Genomic DNA, 19,030 nt, shown 5'->3' with positions numbered 1-19,030 from the left:
CAAAGGGTGCATAATAAGGTTGCATGTAGGAAAACTACCGCTTTATTTATGAATTTGCATGTTATTTAGATTAGCTATCTCAAGCTGTATGATTGAAATTGTTTTTTTTTAAAAAAAAAAAATAATTAACAACTAAACCTTCTGCAGATTCTAATTTTTAGCCATAAGATGACATACAATTATATTGTAGTTGTATATATTATATATCACTGCTACTGCTTATTTCTTAATCAAATCAACTATACATGAATATAATATTATTCTTAAAAAATATTAAAAAATATGTTTGTATGTGTAATATAAAATAGTTTATACAAAGTATGTTAATGGATAGGTTATCAATTTGCTGCAATAAGCCTATTTATTGTATCCTAGTTTTGCTTATTGTTCAGCTTGATTATCTTCCTCTTTGCTGCTTGAGTAGCGAGATAATATTCGCTTGAAAGGATTCTTAAGTTTATGATGATTACTTTCCTTTTTCAATGATTTCTGCTTATCTTCTAAGTTATTCAAACTGTGTCTTGATAGACTTAAACTTAATTGATGTATGGCTGGTCTTATCCCATTATCTCTATGAGGACTTTCTTTGTTAATGTGTTCTTCCTGTAAATCATTGCTTCTTCGATTACTTATAATAGGTGTAACAGGCAAGGATTCATATTCAAATGGATTTGTTGAATGAAAGGCATTCACTGTATTGTTATAGGAGTTTAATTCTTCGTGCTCATTAAACAAAGATGATGCTTCAAATGGATTGGTCGACTGAGGAGTTGCAACAGGAGAATTTTGTACAAATAGTGTCGTTTCAAAAGGATTCCTGCTTATTTGTCGTTCTAAATTATCCTCTGTTAATGGAGCAGTATGAAATGAATCAGGTGTATTCATATTAACTGCATTTGGTTTACTTGATATGGTATCTTCATGTCTTGTAATAATAGGTGGAATATGGTGTATATTTCTTCTCACCTTAATAGATGGAATCTCCTCTTTGCTGTTATTTATTGATGAAGTTCTGCTTTGGATTATATTTGTATTTATTTCTTCTTTGTTTATATCATTATTATCCTGATTACACAATGACCATGTTGCATTTGTTTTTTCATACAGAGAAGAATCAGAATAAAAGCTTTGATCTGAATCTTTTTTAGTCAAAGGAGGTAATTCCTTTAACGTCTTTTCTTCTTCAATTAAGTGCTTATCTATAATTGGATCCTTAAACTCAAGCTATAATTAAAAGTTAATAAATAAACAAAACAAAAAAAAAAAAAAAAAAAAAAAAAATGAAAAAAAAATCATATACGCAATATTTTACAGGGAATTTATATTGAGTGTTGTATCCTGGAGGTATACAATAGCTCCAATATTTGAGATCAGTTTTAAAGGTTTGAATTGCGTATTCCCACATATCATTTTCATTCCATAGTCGCTTTGATACCTTTTTCAATGATTTATCTGGAATTGAATTAAATTTCCATTCGGTACTTTGAATTGGATTGCGTAGCTTTAAGCAGTCTTCAAGAAATTCTATTTCCTCTAAACGGTGTCTATTAAAAAATAAATAAATAAACATAATAATAAATCTATATATTCAACTCACTTTTCTGCTTGCTTATTATCTTTCACTTCATTTTTTAATTTCTGTAGTTTACTTTGCGCCTTACTTATTCGTCTACAATAAATATCATCTTCAATTTCGGCAGCTGATTTATCCTTATCTTTTGGATCAAATCTATTTTTGTTTATTGATTTATTCTAATTCTAGTTTGTAGCTAGGCAATAAATATATCTTTCATTCTTTACCTGTGACGACTCCGTAAATTGCTTGCTGCGTCAAATCTTACAGTATGTGCAGTAAATTGACCACCACTTGTAATCGAATAATAAGTGCTTGGTCTCATCTTTGATGCTTTCACTACATCAATCGTTTTAACACAAGATTATTATTTTTTAAAAAAAAGATTCGTCTTATTAACTGAATAGCTTACCAGATACGACCAATCCTTTCGCGTTTACAGATTCTTCACCTTTATAACTTGTTCCCATCTCTGGTCTACCCCACTCGCCCAAACCTGTAGCACCAGCAAGCAACATAGTTGATCTTCTTAAAAGCGTACTTTCATTATTCCAATCGTCAATCTCATCATGTCTCCAAAAATCTTGATCATACTCATTTAGAGGTTTACTATTTTTATGGATCATATATGTATCATGTTCACGTACAATAGGTAAAGTATCGTTGGGGCTGAATTTTGCAGTACGATAAAAGGCATCCCATATGGGTAATTGTTCAGGCGATAAAGTCCAATAACGCATAACACCATCAGATGTTGTAGTCCCAATGTTTTCCGGTCAAATATTAGACCAACAAATCTAAATATACATATAAATATATATTCATATATATATTCTGTAATAAACTATATAATATTTGGTTACACTTACCGAAGTAACAATGCCATCATTGCCATCAATTTTCGCAACTGGTGCATGATAAGTGGCCCTTATATCCCATATATTAACTATAGCATCTTCACCTATATTTTTTGTTTAAATAAATAGATAGGTAAATAAATAAATCTGTGTATCAAAATAATAAAATTTACCAGCAGAAGCGAGCCAATAAGGAATAAATGGGTTAAACTTTGCATCCGTAATTGGTCTATCGTGTGCATTTTCTGCACTCCAAACTAGACCGTCAGGGCTTTCTGTAGATGAAGTTCGTGTATCAATAATACTTAATCTTTTGTCGTAACCACCACAAACTACAAGTGTTTGAGGATCATTAGGGGACCAACTTGCACAGTTCAGTAAGAACTGGCTTGGCTCAAAAGATCTCAATGGTTCTTCTTCATTTTGTAATTTCCAAATAATTAATCGATTTGCCGTAGTTGATAAAAATTGATTCGGTATTGCTGAATTATAATTGGGTACAAATTCCACTGCTTTAACGTGTGTGTTTATATTATAAGAAGGAGAGTATAGTGAAGGCTATATCAAAAAAAAAAAATGTACATGGTTTATAAATCAATCAATTTGTCATTATTTTTAATTTATTTATTTTTGCGTGTGCTACCTTAGGCAATGGGTTTGTGTATTGTCCTATCATTGTAAAAGCTTTCAATGTATCATCATCCTCAAGCTCTACTTTATAAACTCTTATTATTCCTTGGTTCGTCCCAACTAAAAGATAACTTCCAACCCAGTCAAGTGAATAAATAGGTAAATGAAGTACTTCTTTATGGATAAGCTATAATATAACATAATTAACTTATTTTTTTAACTTTAAAACTTTTTTTTTTTTTTTTTTGGTGACACATTACTTCAAACCTTGTCCCTGACTGAAAATCATCCTTAATAGCTGACATGTCTTTTATAAAATAGAGTAACCCGTCTTTACTTCCTGAACCTATTACGACCATGCCAATATTCTATAGAGTAGAGTTATAAAATAAACTATGATTATTACTAACATTTTTTTTTTTTTATGCAGCAAATTAAAGCTTAGTTTTGTTTTACTTCGGAGATCGCAAGACATGTCAAATAGTTTTCATTTTCGCCATCTTTAATAATATTGAAATGTTCTGAACAAATACTTTTTGTATGTCTATAACGCATGATGTCTGTAAATAAGCAAAAGGCATTTCATATTATTTAATAGTAATTGTATGTATTTTTACTCTTCATTTTCAGAAATTATTCTCCAACCATAAGAATGGTTAACAGAATAAAGTAATGGCATTCTTTGTCTAGGATAAAGATTCCTTAATTTATACAATATATCATCTTGATAAATTTGTACCATTTTTTATACAAAAATAAAATATAAAATATATTTAAAAAAAAAAAGAAGAAGAAGAAATAAGGGAGGGCCTTTTTTTTTTCTAGTAGCATAAGGAAAGTATATCTTTGGTTCTTTTTTTTTTTAATACGGAGTTTTCTTTATACATGACATCAAAGCACAAGTCATCATGATGCATACAAAATTTAAGGTAAAACCAATTCATCAAAACTTAGGTTATCCCAATTTGGCTTATCCTTCAACTTTTCCAAGTCAATTAATTTTTCCTTTTCTGTATATAAAGATTTGTAAGCACTTTTAATTGTTGCTTCCGAAACACCTGCAACATTAGCGATATCTCTTGTTGATCTTGGATTTTTAAAAAGATACGATACAAGGTAGATGCAAGCAGCAGCAATTGATATAGGCGACTTTCCTGCAAGCGTACCTAATTCCTTTGCTTTACGTACAAGATCAATACCTGATTTTTGTACATAATTAGGTAATTGTAAATTAGAACAAAAGCGAGACATCAAATCTTCGGAATTCATCACGGATGTATTTGTTTGTAACTTGGCCTTTAATACATTACAGCAACGACCAATTTCTCTTTTGGGGACCCGAGTTAGGGCACAGATTTCTCGAAATGTTCGAGCAACTCGTTCTTGTCGACATGCTATACTAATGCAGGCAGCGATGATGGCATCATTTGATTTACCTCTCAACAATCTTTCATCCTCTACTCGTTTATAGAGTTGTTTAGCAGTATCACATACAATCTTTGAAAGAGAGATGGAATCACACATTGCTTGGATTTCTTTATAAGCTTGAGCGAGATTACGTTCTGCCTTTTGTCCTGTTGCCTTTGCTTGTGTTTTATTCAAATCTCTAGCGACTCCTGATCCTCCGTCTTTACGAGAAATAATTGTATCTAATTGGTCCCCATCCAATAATGGATTAGCTGCGGCACCGACACGGGAAGGATCCTATAACTGACTATTATTAGATACTCTAAATTATCCGATTATTGAAAATAATAATAATAATAAATTTTAACCGTACATCACCCTCATCATTAGCAAATGTTCTCCATTCCGAACGAGTATCAATAATACGGTCACCCAATACAAGACCACAATCACCACAAACCAAATCTCCGGATGCAAATTCTTCCAGTATATGTGGGGGTTTCACTCTACAATCAGGGCAAATTAATGTAATGTTCAGATTAGGTCGAAAGGATTGATTTTCTTCAACTTTTGTCTCTCGTAAGGGAAATGGAATTTGTGGTGACATTGAATAGATAAAGTAAAATGTAACAAGCAAAATAAAATTAAGCAAAAGCCAAAAATAAAAGGAAAAGGAAAAAGAAAAAGAAAAAGAAAAAGAAAAGGAAAAGAAAAAGAAAAAGAGGAAAGCCCCCCCACCCAATTAATGCATCAAGCAGAATCTTATGATATACAAATATACCAAAAATAAATTAATACGTATTTTTTTTTCTTGTATCTAATTGCATTCTTTTTTTTACTACTTATAAAATATAGTATAATAATAAATCTTTTCATTTTATTAATAATATTAAATTTAACAAATGATTTTTTTTTTCATTTTTATTTACAATACAATTAAAGAAAAAAAAAAAAGGAGGGGAAGGGGTTCAAAAGGAATTTATACTTCTTCTTCTTCATCCTCCATAACTAACGGTGAATTATTAGCAGCACTAATGCTAGAAGAAGAAATGGTAGGTGTAGCTGGTAATGAACCTTGTTTAGCCAGCTGAGCTTGCTGTTTTGCTTTTTTATTTAACAGTTTTCTCTTTTCTTTTGCTTCTATTCTTGCTTGCTTTTCTTGTTCCCTTAATTCTTCTCTTAATCGGCGTTTTTGCTCCTTTTCTGCAATCTTTTGCGCTTTCTCTTCCATTCTTAATCTCTTCTTCTCAGCTTTTTCCGCCCTTTCTGCCACAATCTCTTCTATAGGTCGCTTTCGTTTATGCTTTTTATGTTCACCACCAACACCTGTCGCTGATGATGATGATTCTTTCGCTAGTTTCTTTCTTCCTACAGTAGGTTTGTTAGTGGGTGGATAGCGAGGTCGATTCTTGTTTTTGTTGGGTAGAAATTCATCTTCTACTAAAGGAAGATTTGGATCAGAAAGCCGTTTAGCAAAATAAGCTTGTAATAAACCAATAACTTGTTTTTCGGATTTTACTGGTGAAAAGCTTGATGGAGGTGGGTACTTATAAGTCGGTTCTTTTGCTGCTGTAGTTTTGATTGGTGCTTTATCTTTATTTTTACCAAACCAAAGTCGACTTGGTATCTATCCTTAAAAGGTTAATTATTTTTTTTTTTTTTTACATGCGTATTATATTGGTTTACTTTACCGAAAGACTGTCTAGATTATACTCTTGATCTAAACCAAGATCTTTAAAGCCGAAATAATCTTCTCCTATATCCTCTCCAAAAATACCACTATAAACAAGTATTACATTCTATTCCTGATATATTATCTTGATACACTTACGTTACAAATGTCTCTTCATCATTAAGCAATTCATCTTCTTCCGTAACAGGTCTTTCAGTAGGTCCCTAAGTAAGATACAAGAATCAATAGTTTATCATATAATATAAAATATATCAAGCTTTACAGATAAAAGATCTTGATAAGAAGTTTGAAGTCTACGATGCAAATCATCTAATCGATGCACACTTCGCTCAACATTATCATGCACATAATATTCAATATCGGAAATATCGAGTATTCCATTTTCATAAAGTGTATGAATCAACATTTCCTACAAAAATCCAAAAAAAAATAATAATAATATTTTAGTTTTAATGCACGTTGCAAGGCTTAATAAAGGAGAAAAAAAAACTTACATCGCCTTCCATCTTATGAGAATATTTATCCCAGTAAGATCGCATTGTTTTACCAATATTAGTTAGATAATTAATCATGATATCAGTCAATACATTCAATGCACCTATTTTGGCACCTTCAAAACCAGCATGAGTCAAGAGCTTGGACAGTATTTTTTGAGATACTTGGTATCCTGATTCAGGAGTTAAAATTAAAGGGGGTATTTTAGCTGATGAGGAAGGTTGAATAACTTGTTTTTGATTTTCTTCATTATCAGCAACAGATTTATTAATATCAATAGAAGATGCTAATGTTGATATCTAATATGTATATATAATAATTAGAGCTTATCTCTTTCTTTTTGTTTCTATTTATATTTTTTTTTACCGGTATATTATTACGAATAGAGTTGCATTTGGAATACATTAATCTGATTTGCTCTAATGTATGATTACTTTTATCTATTAAAGGATTTAGGCCATAGTCTGGAAAATCTAATTCAGGATATTCATCAAGTGATATAGTCGAATATCTACAATTAGGAATAAGTAATCTTTATAAGAATGAATTCTCCAAGTTTATAAATACCCTTGAGCTGCTAATAGAATCTCTGAACTTAAATCAGCTGAAGATTTTCTAGCAAAGTTGTATTTTTCACGGTATGTTGAAGGCTCACTACTAATAGCAAAATCCTCATTTACACCCTCTAATTCAGGTATGCCGCTTGTAATCTCATAATCCGGTAAAAACAAATCATTTCTTGTTGAATCATCGGCTTGTTTTTGAGGCTTTGTAATTTTTCTAGAAAAAAATGCATCCAAATTTTCATCATCACTTGATTCCAAACTAAAATCATCATAAAGTGTTGCATTGTTGGCTCTACGATCTGTCCATTTTAAAAAACGATCAAATTCACATCGAACAAGCTTAATGATGGATTCAGGATTATCATGTAAATGCTCAATCATTGAGAATCGTTCCATGTCTAGACCTGATCTAATAAGTGCTTCACGTTCTCCAAACGGGAACTGATATTGCTTCTCTACATCTGTCTATAATGTATATACGTGCATATGTAAATAACACTATCTATCCCCTCCCCTCCCCCTTACTCCACATTCCAATAATTTAATCTCTTACAGTTAATTTCGCTCTTGTTTTCTTTGTTTTGTCGCGCCATACTTGATTTTGAAATTCACCTAAATCATCATCAATTTCTGCTCCTATTTTCTTATCCTCTTGTTCAAGGTCAATGTTGTAATTCATATCACTGCTATTATTTTGCCCTTTTACTGTTTTACCACCATATTGTGAAAGTGGTGTCCCAACTTCAGGTGTCATACCATTTTCAATGTCACTATTAACCATACCTTCTAATGTTGAAGTGGGAGCGACACTAGATCCTCGTGTCATTGATCGTTCTCGAGAATGTCTATCCAATTGTATAGGAGTTGACTTTCGCTCCACTGATGGCATATGTTTACCTGCTAATTTCTTTGATACACGTTCTGAACTATGATCTTCATCTTCACTTAGATCCTCACCCTCTTCATCAACTTCTGTCTTCATTTCTTTAATACTAATATCAGGCACTCTAGCCATTAATCTGTCTGTTTTTCTACGCATGGCAATCGCATGCTTTCTATATTCACTTGCCTAAAAGTTTTTTTTTTAAAAAAAAAAAATTATTTTGTTAATTCTGGGCACTCTTTTGTCTTGTTTTATTTTATTTTTTCCCCCTTACAGCATTTGTGTTATATGTTAAACAATTTTCATAAATTAAATAAAGATCATCTGCAAATTCTTTCTTGGATCGATAAACTAGATTTTTTAATTTTTTAGTTACTGTTCCAAGATCCATTGGCTTTTTAATGACTAAACCAAAAAAAAAAAAAATTAGTATGATATGATATTGAACTGATAACATTATTTACTTTCAAAGTAATCTGGTGCCTCGCGCTTATTAACTTTGTTCAAGAAAGGTGTTGAATGTTCAGTATAGTTCTTTAAATCGGTCAATACTTTTTCACAAGCCTCATATAGCTCTTCTTGTCCTACTCTTTCATCATTTGCCTAAAAAAAAGAATAATAAGCCAAATAATATAATCTTTATATGTACTGATCTACCACTTTACCCATTTTGATCTGTGAGGTTTAAAATCTGATAATAAATTCTGTAGTTCACGATCAGATAATGATGTCTTTTGTCTATTTGCTACAATGCCCTGAAGAAGATACTATAAAAGAGTTTTAACAATAAATGAATATAGACTATCCAATATCTTTCCCTTTCCCTCCCTCCTCCCGCCCCCCTTTTTTTTCTTTACTTTTAAATTAAAATTGCCATCTGCATTAAACATTGATAACTAAAAATAAAAAAATAAAAATGTTATTATATTAAAACTTTGTAATGTAATAAAGCTTGCTCTTACTGATTTTGCTGTAGCATTTTCTTTTGCTTCCTCCGCTTCATTTAGTTCTTCTTGTGCTTCAAATTCCTAATATTAAAAGTTAAACGTTTTAAAAATATATATATATATGAATATGTGTTTTTTTTTTTCTGTTTTTAGAGTAACAAATTACCTCTAATTTGCGTTGTTCAATCATAGCATCTCTATCTAATTCAAGTGTATGAAATACATCTCTAAGTGGAACATCGTCTATTATGACACTCATTTCATCTATTTTTAGTGTTGAGTTATTTACTAGTTGAATAAAAACAAAGAAAAATGAATTAATTTTTTTTGTATAAGTTAAAACGAGTAATTATTTTACATTGTTGCTGCTGCTGCTGTTGTTGTTGTTGTTGTTGTTGTTGCTCATGTTGGCTTATTTCATTCTTTTTTCCATTTACAGTATTATCATTTTCAATAGTAGAATTATCATGGGACATTGTAGGCAAGTCTGCTTCCTTCTTAACATGAACATGTTTCTTTAAATATGTGTCCCATTCTTTGTCAACAACTGATTCGGATGGTAAAGTTAATTGGTGAGCTTGAGCAATAAGTGAATCAAGATCGATTAGTTTACAACATAGATTATGAGTGGGAAATAGATGGGGTATCAATTGTTCATAAAGCATCGAACGTACACGAAATACTGCAGTATTTATTTCTACCAGCGTTTCTTCTTCCTTTCGTTTGTTAACAAAGGCTATCCAAACAGCATATGAAGTTAGCGAGTCTTCAAAATACTTTCGTTCTGTCGTAGTTAAAAATAATTTATGTATTCCATTCTCATAGAGGTGCTTGGCCAATACAAAAGACAACGGTAGCCAAGAGGGTAAATTTTTTCTTTTAATATTCATAATAATAGTAGTGTTGAAAGTATCTGTAAAACGAAAAAAAAAAAAAAAAAAAAAAAAAAAAAAAAAAAAAAATAGAAAGAAAAAAGAAAGAAAAGCTTTAAAATGAACAAAACTACTACCTACAAGTGATTACAAGTCACGCTATATTATTCTAATTTTGAAGAACTTTATAAAATGTAAAGTCTTATTTTTAATAATAGATTGTTACAAGAACTTATTTTTTCTCTCTATTCACACATATAAGCGATTATTACAAAAGTGCCTTTTCTTATCCAACATCGTTTATTGATAATGATATCCAGGTATCCTGACTGGATAATAAAGCACAAATATATATAAAAAAAAATATATAATAATAATAGAGAAGGGAGATGTATAATATATACACGGGGTAATTAGAATATAGAAAAGTGAAAAAGAGGAAGGCTTTGTTCTTTTTTTTTTTCTTTGCTTTTTTTTGCATATATAAAAAGAAATCTAAATGATGATGCTCTTCAAATCTATTATAGAAGAAATTAATCGTCTTGCTCACTCTCACTCTCTCTTTATACATGTATATATGCGTGTATATACTAACCTAAAGTTGAGGCATAACAGGCTTACTTTGATCAGCAGTCATCCTAGAAATACCAATACCAATACCTTCAATAAGAGCAAGAAGAGCACCACCAACAACAGCTGAAACAGCAGCAGCCTTTACACCACCACGAGCGGCTAAAACGCCACCTGTCAAACCTCCTGAAATAATAGAATTCCAAGGATCTTCCTTTTGTCTGATACCTTTCAAGCCACAATCAAATGTTGAAAATAAACCACCCCAAACTGCAAAGTTACCACCCAAAACAGGAGCTCTAGCTTTCATAGCAGATACTGCGCCAACTAAACGTTCACCCTATTTAATTAAAATTTAGTTCTTTATATTAAATGTATACACACATAATAACAATTCTAAACACTTACTCTAGGTGAATTCTTTGCACCTTTTACAGAATGCCAGATACCACCACCAACAGCACCCATAACAAACGCACCACCTAAATCATTAAGAATAACCCAGGGGCTAATTGAAAGAGAATCAAAATACTATTCACTTAAATTCAAGGGTAACAACTTACCAAGGATCTCTAGAATGGTCTTGTGCAGAATGTCCCATATTATTGTTGTTTTAAATGTATAAATATTTGTATATTACAAAAAAGAAAATGGTGGAATTATATCGTCTTTTTTAAGAAAGAAAGAAAGAAAAAAAACGTTTCCAGGGTTTGATTATTATTATTTCGAACAAAAAAAAAAAAAAAAAAAAAAAAAAAAAAAGGAAAGAAAAAAAAAACGACTGGGTAATGATAGTTTGCCTGTTTTTCAATTCCATCTCCACAAAGTCACAATAAATAGCGGAGAGCTAATTAATCCATGAGTAGAGCATTATCTAAACGGCAAGCGTAACTTCAATAATTATGAATTCGAGGGATTAAGAAAAAGGATTATGAAAGCTTTGGTTAACTCAAAAGAACAGCTACAGCTTATATTCATCATTTAATTGTTTTTTTTTCTAAGGTGAGAAACCTAAACTTTAATACAAGTGAATAAATATTTTATTAACAAAGCACATTATATCTGATTGATCTAGCCAGCTTAACGATATATGTATATTACTATGTATTTATGTAAAATTGACTACAGTATTTGAACTTTTAAATTCAGAAGATTACATCTATTTTTTCGGATAATAAGAAAATGCAATATGTGATATATTATAGTGTCAATTTAGAAAAAATAAAAAAAAAAATAAACGTCAATTTTAGAACAAATATAAAAGACTAATCAGATATAATGACCTTTAACCAACATAAAGTTGATAGATCATATGTTGTCAATCTAAAAAAAATAAAAATAAATAAGCTTTTTTTTTTTCCTTTTTAATATAATAAAAGAAATGTACGAGGTTATAATTCAAGAGAGAATTTGTTCTATCAGAGGAAAAGGAATACAAGAAAGTTTTAAAGCTTTTATTCTATTATTTGTTTATAATAAAAAAGAAAAGGAGAAAAAAAAAAGAAATGCCTTGTAATATGTTATAATAAGACAATGTGCAGACTGCGGAACACTTGGCTACTACAATAAAATATATTACGCATGTAAACTTTATAGTTCCTGAAGTCTGCTAATGATGGTAACATTTGCATATTATATATCAAATGTATCATAATCCTTCTCTAAATCTTTTTTTTTCCTCCCCTAACTCTGAAGTTTATTCTCAAGAGAGTTGGCTGAAAAAAATAGAGCATAATAATCACTGCTCTTATGATATGTGATGTTTACCGTTGCCTAAATTATTTAAGCTTCTAACTTCGCCTTCCTTTCGATGGAGGTTTCATCAGTATCAGCATAGATTCATTATCAAGGAAAGCCTTCTACAGGCTATAATGTTCCATTGAAAAAAAAATTTTTTTTTCAACGTTTTTTAATTTTTGGCTAATTTAAGTATATAAAATGTTAATCATATTAAAACTAGTATCTAGGCCAATTTTTATTTATTTATTCACTCATTCATAGTATTATCGACTTATTACCTAACAAGAATAACAATGTTTTATTTAGTAACTTTATTTCTTTTTGATGACTTTACAGTTAATTTTCTATTTTATAAAAAAAAACACACACACACACACACTGTAGAATATTGTGGCTGAGAGATGTGAATGCTAGTAAGAATAGAATGCCTATTTGTCTGTCTATTTGGAAAAGAAATAGTCGGCCTAATGAATTTCAATAAAGATGATAACATTAACATTTGTTTAGACAGATTCTTGTAACAGATACGGACTTTCCTCTACTTGTAGAAGAAAATTAGATCACTACAGGTAATATCCATTATATCTAATTAGTCTTTTATATTTGTTCTAAAATTGACGTTTATTTTTTTTTTCTTTTTTCTAAATTGACACTATAATATATCACATATTGCATTTTCTTATTATCTGAATTTGAAGTTCAAATACTGTATTATATTATTAGAATATATGGTTTAATTCCCCTTATTCTGCATCAACAAACACATCCTCATCATTCTCATCATCATCCTCTTCTTCTTCTTCTTCTTCTTCTTCTTCTTCTTGGGAGGAAGGATCAAAGTTTTTAGATCGATAAGGCTTTTCCTTCATAGCTTGTTTTTTTGCTTTTTCTTGCAAATCTTTATCATCACTACTAAATACATCCTTAACCCAGTTACCTAACCCCACGGCTGCTGCTCCTGCAAGTGCTGCACTACCATATTTCTAAATACAATAATAATAATAAAAGTTAATACGTTGCACTCATACATGGGTCTATGTATGTAATTTACTATCCAACTAGAGGTGCCGCTCTTCTTCTTTTTCGGTTTCTTTTCTGGCATAATAGGCTTAGGTGTCTCTACTTTAACAGGTTCTGGTGTTTGTACTGGCTCTGGGGCAGCAACTGGTGTGGGTGGAGGAATTGGTGCAGGTAAAGGAATAGGCTGAACAGGCATTGTATGAGTTGGCTGAATGATTGGGATTGGAGGTTGAGCGATGATAGGGTTGGGATCAATAACAGGTGATGGACTTATGATAGGATGATGAGGTGGAGGAGGAGGAGAAGGAGTATAAGAGGGCGGTTGTGAAGGGGGTTCATGAGTTCTAGCTGGAGAAATAGAATAAGTTGTATCCTGGTAATTATGATTATATACTACTGGTGAATTTTGGATAGGTGATTGTGGTGATAATGTAGGTGTCGGTTGTCCGATAGTTGGGGGATGGCTACCTACAACAAGAGGTGGTGCTACATTAGTAGTAGGTGATATTAAATAGTTCACTTTTTGATCTTGATTGAATACAGGGTTATTAGAACTAGGATAAGAAGGTGGAGATAAATTAGATTCTGTGGTATAGTGTTTTAATTTTCCATTATCTGCTGATAAACTTTCATTCTTTTGTTGTTCATTCAAAGGTACTGATAGTATTGATGCATTTTCGCTATGAGTATAGTTATTATTTGTGTTTGTTTCTTCTTTAGGCTTTGAAAGACCAATATATATCAGGAGTCTGGAAACAGATTATCTTGTTATTGTTATACTTACTGTAAAAGCTAATTTTATATAAAGATGTCCTAAAGGACCCCCAGTAGTAGTTGAGAGAGGAACCCAATCTTCAAAAAAGCCGGCATCAAATACTTTCTTTAATGAAACTCGGGTAGAGCCTATATGACCAGGTCTAGTAGGATCTTCATTTATTAATTCTAGTGAAAGGAAATCTTCTTTATCACGAATATAACTTTTGTATATATATATATATATATATGTGTGTGTGTGTGTTTTAGAATATAAGTAAAAAAATGCGAGTACTCGATAATTATGTTATCAAAGTGTTACTATACCATTCAAATGTGTTATGATAGCTTGGTTCGGGGCCACTTGCAGATTCAGTCCTTTGCTTTTCAGACGGAGAGACATAAAATTCTATAAAAATAATTGAATCTATATATTTATATATGTGTAAAAGAATAACATATTAATTAAAATAAAAATGAATGCAAGTTAAATATTTCATACTTGGATATCCATTTTGTGCAAGACCCTGAATGATAACTATTGCAACAAAGAAATCACAAAATTAAATAAACTGATTTTGAAAAATGTATAATACGTGTGTGTGTGTGTGTTTTTTTACCTGGTGAAAACAAAAGCTGGCCAATTGGCATTCTCTGTAAATGTATTAATAAGGGAAGAAAGATATAAAAAACAAAAAAAAAAAAAAAAAAAAAAAAAAAAAAAAACAATTTATTTTATTTTACTTATTTTATATAATTATATATGTATATATATATATATATTGACAATAGTTTATATAGGAGACTAAATACATGTTATATTACGCGTTAAATAGATACGCATATTTGGTGCTTCTATTTAGGATGTTTATTTTGATTATTCGACTCAACAGTATTTATGCAGACACGAGAGTAATAGTCAGTTACAAGATATGATTATTTAGTTATTAATGGATTAAATAATTTTGAATAAAGGTATAGATACAAAGCTATTTCATATTCAAAATATAAATAAACTTATATAAAGGACATTGTAGGTTTACAGAACCATATTTTAGAATAGCTTATGATAGTTTTAAAGTATTAAAATATTTACTGAAAGGTAATGTTTTTTTTTTCCTATCATTCAGGAGATGAAACAGTATTGGTTTTAAGCGCTCACCTATTTTTGCCCAATGCTAAATAGGTATATTTTTATAGCTTTAAGGTTATATTAATTGGTTTTTCTTGTTTTTTTCTTTTACTCGAGCTTTTTCGATGTATCCATATTTGTGCATAACGAAAGAGATTAAAAGAAAAAGAAAAGCAATGATTATGTGATATAGCATAAACAGTTTTCATTATGAAATAATCTTATATACACATTTGATTTACAGAAGACAACTTTGTTAATGATGCAAGTCACTGTCTACAAGCTCAAGAGAGGAATATTAAAGGCAATAGGGATTATTTTCAACTTGTAGTTGCATGGGCATGAATATTATTTTAGGTTAAACATTTCTATTTGCTAAATGCTTTTTCAACAATTGGAATAAAGACTTTGCATGATTTGTATCCTTTGTTTCTTGATTCCTATTGAATGCAGAAAAAGAAAGTTGTATATTTGTGTGACATAATGAAGCAAGCATTAACAGTTTCGTTGATTGGCTATATTTAACAGAATCTGAAAAAAAAGTAAAGCGGCCAATTAAAACTAAGGATCATAACGCAAAAAAGAATCAAAAAGATATAAAGATTGTTACAATTAGAATGTACAAAGAAAAAAGCATACCAACGATAAATAAAAGAAAAGTATTAACAACATAGAAATCATTTTGTTTTCCTTTCTTTTACATTTATTTCGAAAAAAGAGATTTTTAGTAGCTAGACTAGTGTAAATGAGCCATTCTCGCTCACTAGTTTTTTTTTTTTTTTTTTTTTTTTTTTTTTTGTTTTTATTACTTTTATTTTTTACTAGTAGAGGCATCTTCTTTATTAGAATTCTCTTCTATTTGATTTAAAAGATTAGGATCTTTTTCAAGAATAAGATTACGAAGCCATTTTGCTTCCATTTCAAGTTCTTTTACTTTAGCTTCAAGTATCTCCACATTCTCCTCCATTTCTTTTGTAGTACGTTCAAGGGCTTGTTCTCTAAGTTTCTTTTTCATACGAAATCTTGCTGATGCTGCTGTATTTCGACGTCTTTTATCTTCTTCCGCACTTGATTCATTTTCGGAGCGTTTTTGTTGCTTGTAATTATTATTGGTATATAATGCTTGATGAATTTCCATCAATTGAACGCTACTAAACGGTCCAGGAGCTGGTGCGATTCGAGGTAAAGATGCAGCATTATTTGTAGATGAAGGAAATTGAATAGGGAAACAACCCAGCACTTTATCTGTCTGTTGCTCATGAGGAGGAACGGTAGTATTATTTTGATGTTGTACTATTGTATCAATTAGTATAATATGTACAAATAGATACACATGCATATACATATACATATACACACATATTGATTAATTACCCAATTGGGAAAGTTCAGTTAAGGTTTGGATAAGTTCTTGATCATCCTTTCCTTTATTAACATCCTCTTTAAGAGCTGTGCCAGGAATAGTATCAAAATTGAATTGGGCATTTGCCCAAAGTGCTAATTCGTCTTGTAATGTTTCTCCATTAATGTTAATGGGTGAATCTGAATTTAGCAAATTAAATGATGAAATATATGACATCGTTGAAGAATCGTCAGAACAATGTTCATGCTATTTCGAAAGAAAGAAAGAATGCATATAATACATACATAAATAAATATACTATTTAGTAAAATAGACGTTAGTAGACTGCTGTTTATTACACTAGTAATAGTAGTTCATTCCTTGACACTGAGTAAATCGGAGTCAATAGTTTCTTTGATTTACTATTGGCAGATAATTTTTTAAGAAAAAAAAAATAGATCTTATTTAGATGATCATCTTACAGCTAATTCTAAAATGATAAATGGAATTTTATTTACTCTACTGATTTGTAAATATAATTAACCGTTGAATCAATTAACGATTTTTGATTGGATAAAATATCGACTTGATCTAGCTTAACTTAAATTGACGTTTCGATTTCCTAATTTGTTAACTTTAAGCTTTTTTTTTCTTTTTCTTTCTATATTAAGAGGATTATTGGATATTTTTGAAGAAAGCAGCCAAGATGATAATATATACAATAAATAAAGAGGAAATGGGAAATGAAAGTATTTAATTCGATGCCATAGAATGAATGTCAGTTGACGAGACTTTAAACATATCGTTGAGGCAAGTTCTTCTTCAATTATGTAAGTTAGTATCAGTCTATTATTATGCAGAAAGTACAGAGGATGTATAGCTTCTTAGATACATTGTATTTACATATTTATAATCTGCCTTTTTTTTTTTTTTTACATGCTCAGCATATGTGTTAAAAGTTATACAAGTATGGACGTTCTGTGAAGTCAATAAAGAATAATCTCATTTAGGCCCTTGTCATTTATTACAGTTTTCATTCTCTATTTCAATATGTATGTATTGAATCTGTTTATAAAATTGGTACTTTTAATATCTTTACCTTTTAATGCTTTAAATAATTCATGATTGTATCCGTTAGTGTCCCTAGGAAACAATTATAATTTCCTTTAATGTGTAATAAAATAACTGATTTACAGTACTCCATTATGTACGATAAGAAATTAGGGTATTAGGTATAGAAGATGTAGTTGCAATTGTAGATAAAGAAGTTAGTCTGAATACTTGAACTATTTATTTCAGATGCAAGGTAGTGTATGTTATCCTCATCTATTAGTATAGAATTTAATTTTCTTATTGAGTAATAAGTGACTTTTATGTGAATTAGTTTGATTCATATACTCGACTTGAAATGTGTTTTCCCCATAAGGAGTATATCGAATAGAAGGTAGTAAAAGGCGAATACGTTTAATGTATTGAATACGTTGATTTTCATCAGAATAATCTAAACAAGTTTGAACCGCATAAGAACCCTTCTATGTATGATACTATCTACTTGTAGTCTCTTCTCATTTCCCCTTCTAGCTACTCTAAACAGACTAAGGAGAAAGAAATAAGCTCTCTTTTCATTAATTATGGAAATACATGTATCCATTTTACCTTTTTTTTTTTTCGATCAATCACATTTGAACTAAGCTTTTCTATAGACAGGCTCAATAAACATACAAATCATAGTTAGGGCTGATTTAACCCTAGTATGTATTGTACAACATAGTTTCCAAAAGGGATCTTGAACAAGTGTAAATGAATACCCTGTGATTGATTTAGTAAGCTGTATCTAGATTAAATAGGATATCACACCATTTGCGACTCTGATGCGTAATCAATACAATGTTGATATATACAACAACCCTGTCTTATGTGTTGCAACGTCAATACAATATTCACTAATTGCCTCATAAATGAATTGATTGTATAAAGACGTTTTTTGAATTACTTGACTTCCATTTAAAACGTTAATTAATGAATCTACATGAGGCTCAAGTGCTTGAATTACCATTTCAGTCCATATAATGTCATATATATTTGTAATTATATTATAATGAGATAAATTCGATCTATTGTGATAGAAAGGTGTTCTATCAAGAGAATGTTGAATGGATGATGATGATGAACTTTTTAGTTAAAGAAGACTTTGATTGTAATTGATCTAGTAGTAATTGATTTGAATGACTATAATATGAATGGGTCATAAGAGTAGATTGCGTATGTGAATAATGGTACTTTTCTTTTAATGTACAATATCCATATTAATAAAGTTGCTGACAACTAGTTGATGATGTATTATTATTCATTGAAGGCAATCCATATGGGGGAACTTCCTGGAGGGTGATAAATGATAATTTTGTTGCCTACCATGCTCTGTCATTTACTTTGTCTTTATTTATTAAAAATCGAGACCAGCTTTTACTTCTTGATTCTAAATTAAATTTGAAAATATGATTCTACTATTCTAAACAAAATAGATATGCTTACTAAAGGATCTATTGAATA

The 19,030-nt window shown here is 30.3% G+C and overlaps 7 protein-coding genes across 7 annotated transcripts; all 7 read right to left on the bottom strand.

Moving 5' to 3' along the window:
• Positions 1–198: 198 nt before the first annotated feature.
• On the bottom strand, positions 199–1,876 carry BX663DRAFT_69303 (uncharacterized protein). Its single transcript, XM_051532286.1, has 3 exons — positions 1,598–1,876; positions 1,313–1,544; positions 199–1,224 (listed from the first exon to the last, which is right to left on the bottom strand). Exons 2-3 carry the CDS (start codon positions 1,403–1,405, stop codon positions 382–384), a joined length of 936 nt encoding a protein of 311 aa, XP_051382761.1. The 5' UTR covers positions 1,406–1,544; positions 1,598–1,876; the 3' UTR covers positions 199–381.
• Positions 1,877–2,349: 473 nt separating this feature from the next.
• On the bottom strand, positions 2,350–3,802 carry BX663DRAFT_552171 (WD40-repeat-containing domain protein; the record flags this gene model as incomplete). Its single annotated transcript, XM_051531345.1, has 7 exons — positions 2,350–2,370; positions 2,443–2,534; positions 2,604–2,988; positions 3,074–3,247; positions 3,321–3,428; positions 3,517–3,604; positions 3,678–3,802. 7 exons carry the CDS (start codon positions 3,800–3,802, stop codon positions 2,350–2,352), a joined length of 993 nt encoding a protein of 330 aa, XP_051382760.1.
• Positions 3,803–3,811: 9 nt separating this feature from the next.
• BX663DRAFT_510446 (cyclin-like protein) lies at positions 3,812–5,225 on the bottom strand. Its single transcript, XM_051527754.1, has 2 exons — positions 4,841–5,225; positions 3,812–4,764 (listed from the first exon to the last, which is right to left on the bottom strand). Exons 1-2 carry the CDS (start codon positions 5,072–5,074, stop codon positions 3,985–3,987), a joined length of 1,014 nt encoding a protein of 337 aa, XP_051382759.1. The 5' UTR covers positions 5,075–5,225; the 3' UTR covers positions 3,812–3,984.
• A 92-nt stretch (positions 5,226–5,317) lies between these two features.
• On the bottom strand, positions 5,318–9,985 carry BX663DRAFT_510436 (uncharacterized protein). The gene is made up of 15 exons (XM_051527753.1): positions 9,410–9,985; positions 9,218–9,339; positions 9,067–9,132; positions 8,962–9,000; positions 8,770–8,871; positions 8,569–8,707; positions 8,379–8,509; positions 7,775–8,290; positions 7,223–7,686; positions 7,022–7,166; positions 6,655–6,954; positions 6,423–6,569; positions 6,299–6,363; positions 6,159–6,246; positions 5,318–6,094 (listed from the first exon to the last, which is right to left on the bottom strand). Exons 1-15 carry the CDS (start codon positions 9,939–9,941, stop codon positions 5,447–5,449), a joined length of 3,504 nt encoding a protein of 1,167 aa, XP_051382758.1. The 5' UTR covers positions 9,942–9,985; the 3' UTR covers positions 5,318–5,446.
• A 181-nt stretch (positions 9,986–10,166) lies between these two features.
• On the bottom strand, positions 10,167–11,249 carry BX663DRAFT_510432 (mitochondrial inner membrane translocase subunit Tim17/Tim22/Tim23/peroxisomal protein PMP24). The gene is made up of 4 exons (XM_051527752.1): positions 11,057–11,249; positions 10,902–11,001; positions 10,519–10,833; positions 10,167–10,441 (listed from the first exon to the last, which is right to left on the bottom strand). The coding sequence occupies exons 1-3, from the start codon at positions 11,092–11,094 to the stop codon at positions 10,519–10,521; spliced, it is 453 nt and encodes a 150-aa protein (XP_051382757.1). The 5' UTR covers positions 11,095–11,249; the 3' UTR covers positions 10,167–10,441.
• A 2,702-nt stretch (positions 11,250–13,951) lies between these two features.
• On the bottom strand, positions 13,952–14,676 carry BX663DRAFT_510429 (uncharacterized protein). Its single transcript, XM_051527751.1, has 4 exons — positions 14,627–14,676; positions 14,509–14,544; positions 14,334–14,433; positions 13,952–14,230 (listed from the first exon to the last, which is right to left on the bottom strand). Exons 1-4 carry the CDS (start codon positions 14,655–14,657, stop codon positions 14,014–14,016), a joined length of 384 nt encoding a protein of 127 aa, XP_051382756.1. The 5' UTR covers positions 14,658–14,676; the 3' UTR covers positions 13,952–14,013.
• Positions 14,677–15,905: 1,229 nt separating this feature from the next.
• On the bottom strand, positions 15,906–16,891 carry BX663DRAFT_510428 (uncharacterized protein). The gene is made up of 2 exons (XM_051527750.1): positions 16,513–16,891; positions 15,906–16,431 (listed from the first exon to the last, which is right to left on the bottom strand). Exons 1-2 carry the CDS (start codon positions 16,715–16,717, stop codon positions 15,950–15,952), a joined length of 687 nt encoding a protein of 228 aa, XP_051382755.1. The 5' UTR covers positions 16,718–16,891; the 3' UTR covers positions 15,906–15,949.
• Between the last annotated feature and the right edge of the window lie 2,139 nt (positions 16,892–19,030).

Source organism: Cokeromyces recurvatus (assembly GCF_025118155.1).
Source record: "Cokeromyces recurvatus strain NRRL 2243 chromosome Unknown BX663scaffold_13, whole genome shotgun sequence".
In the NCBI taxonomy this organism is placed as follows: Eukaryota; Fungi; Mucoromycota; class Mucoromycetes; order Mucorales; family Mucoraceae; genus Cokeromyces; species Cokeromyces recurvatus.
This window is presented reverse-complemented; position numbering and strand designations above follow the sequence as displayed.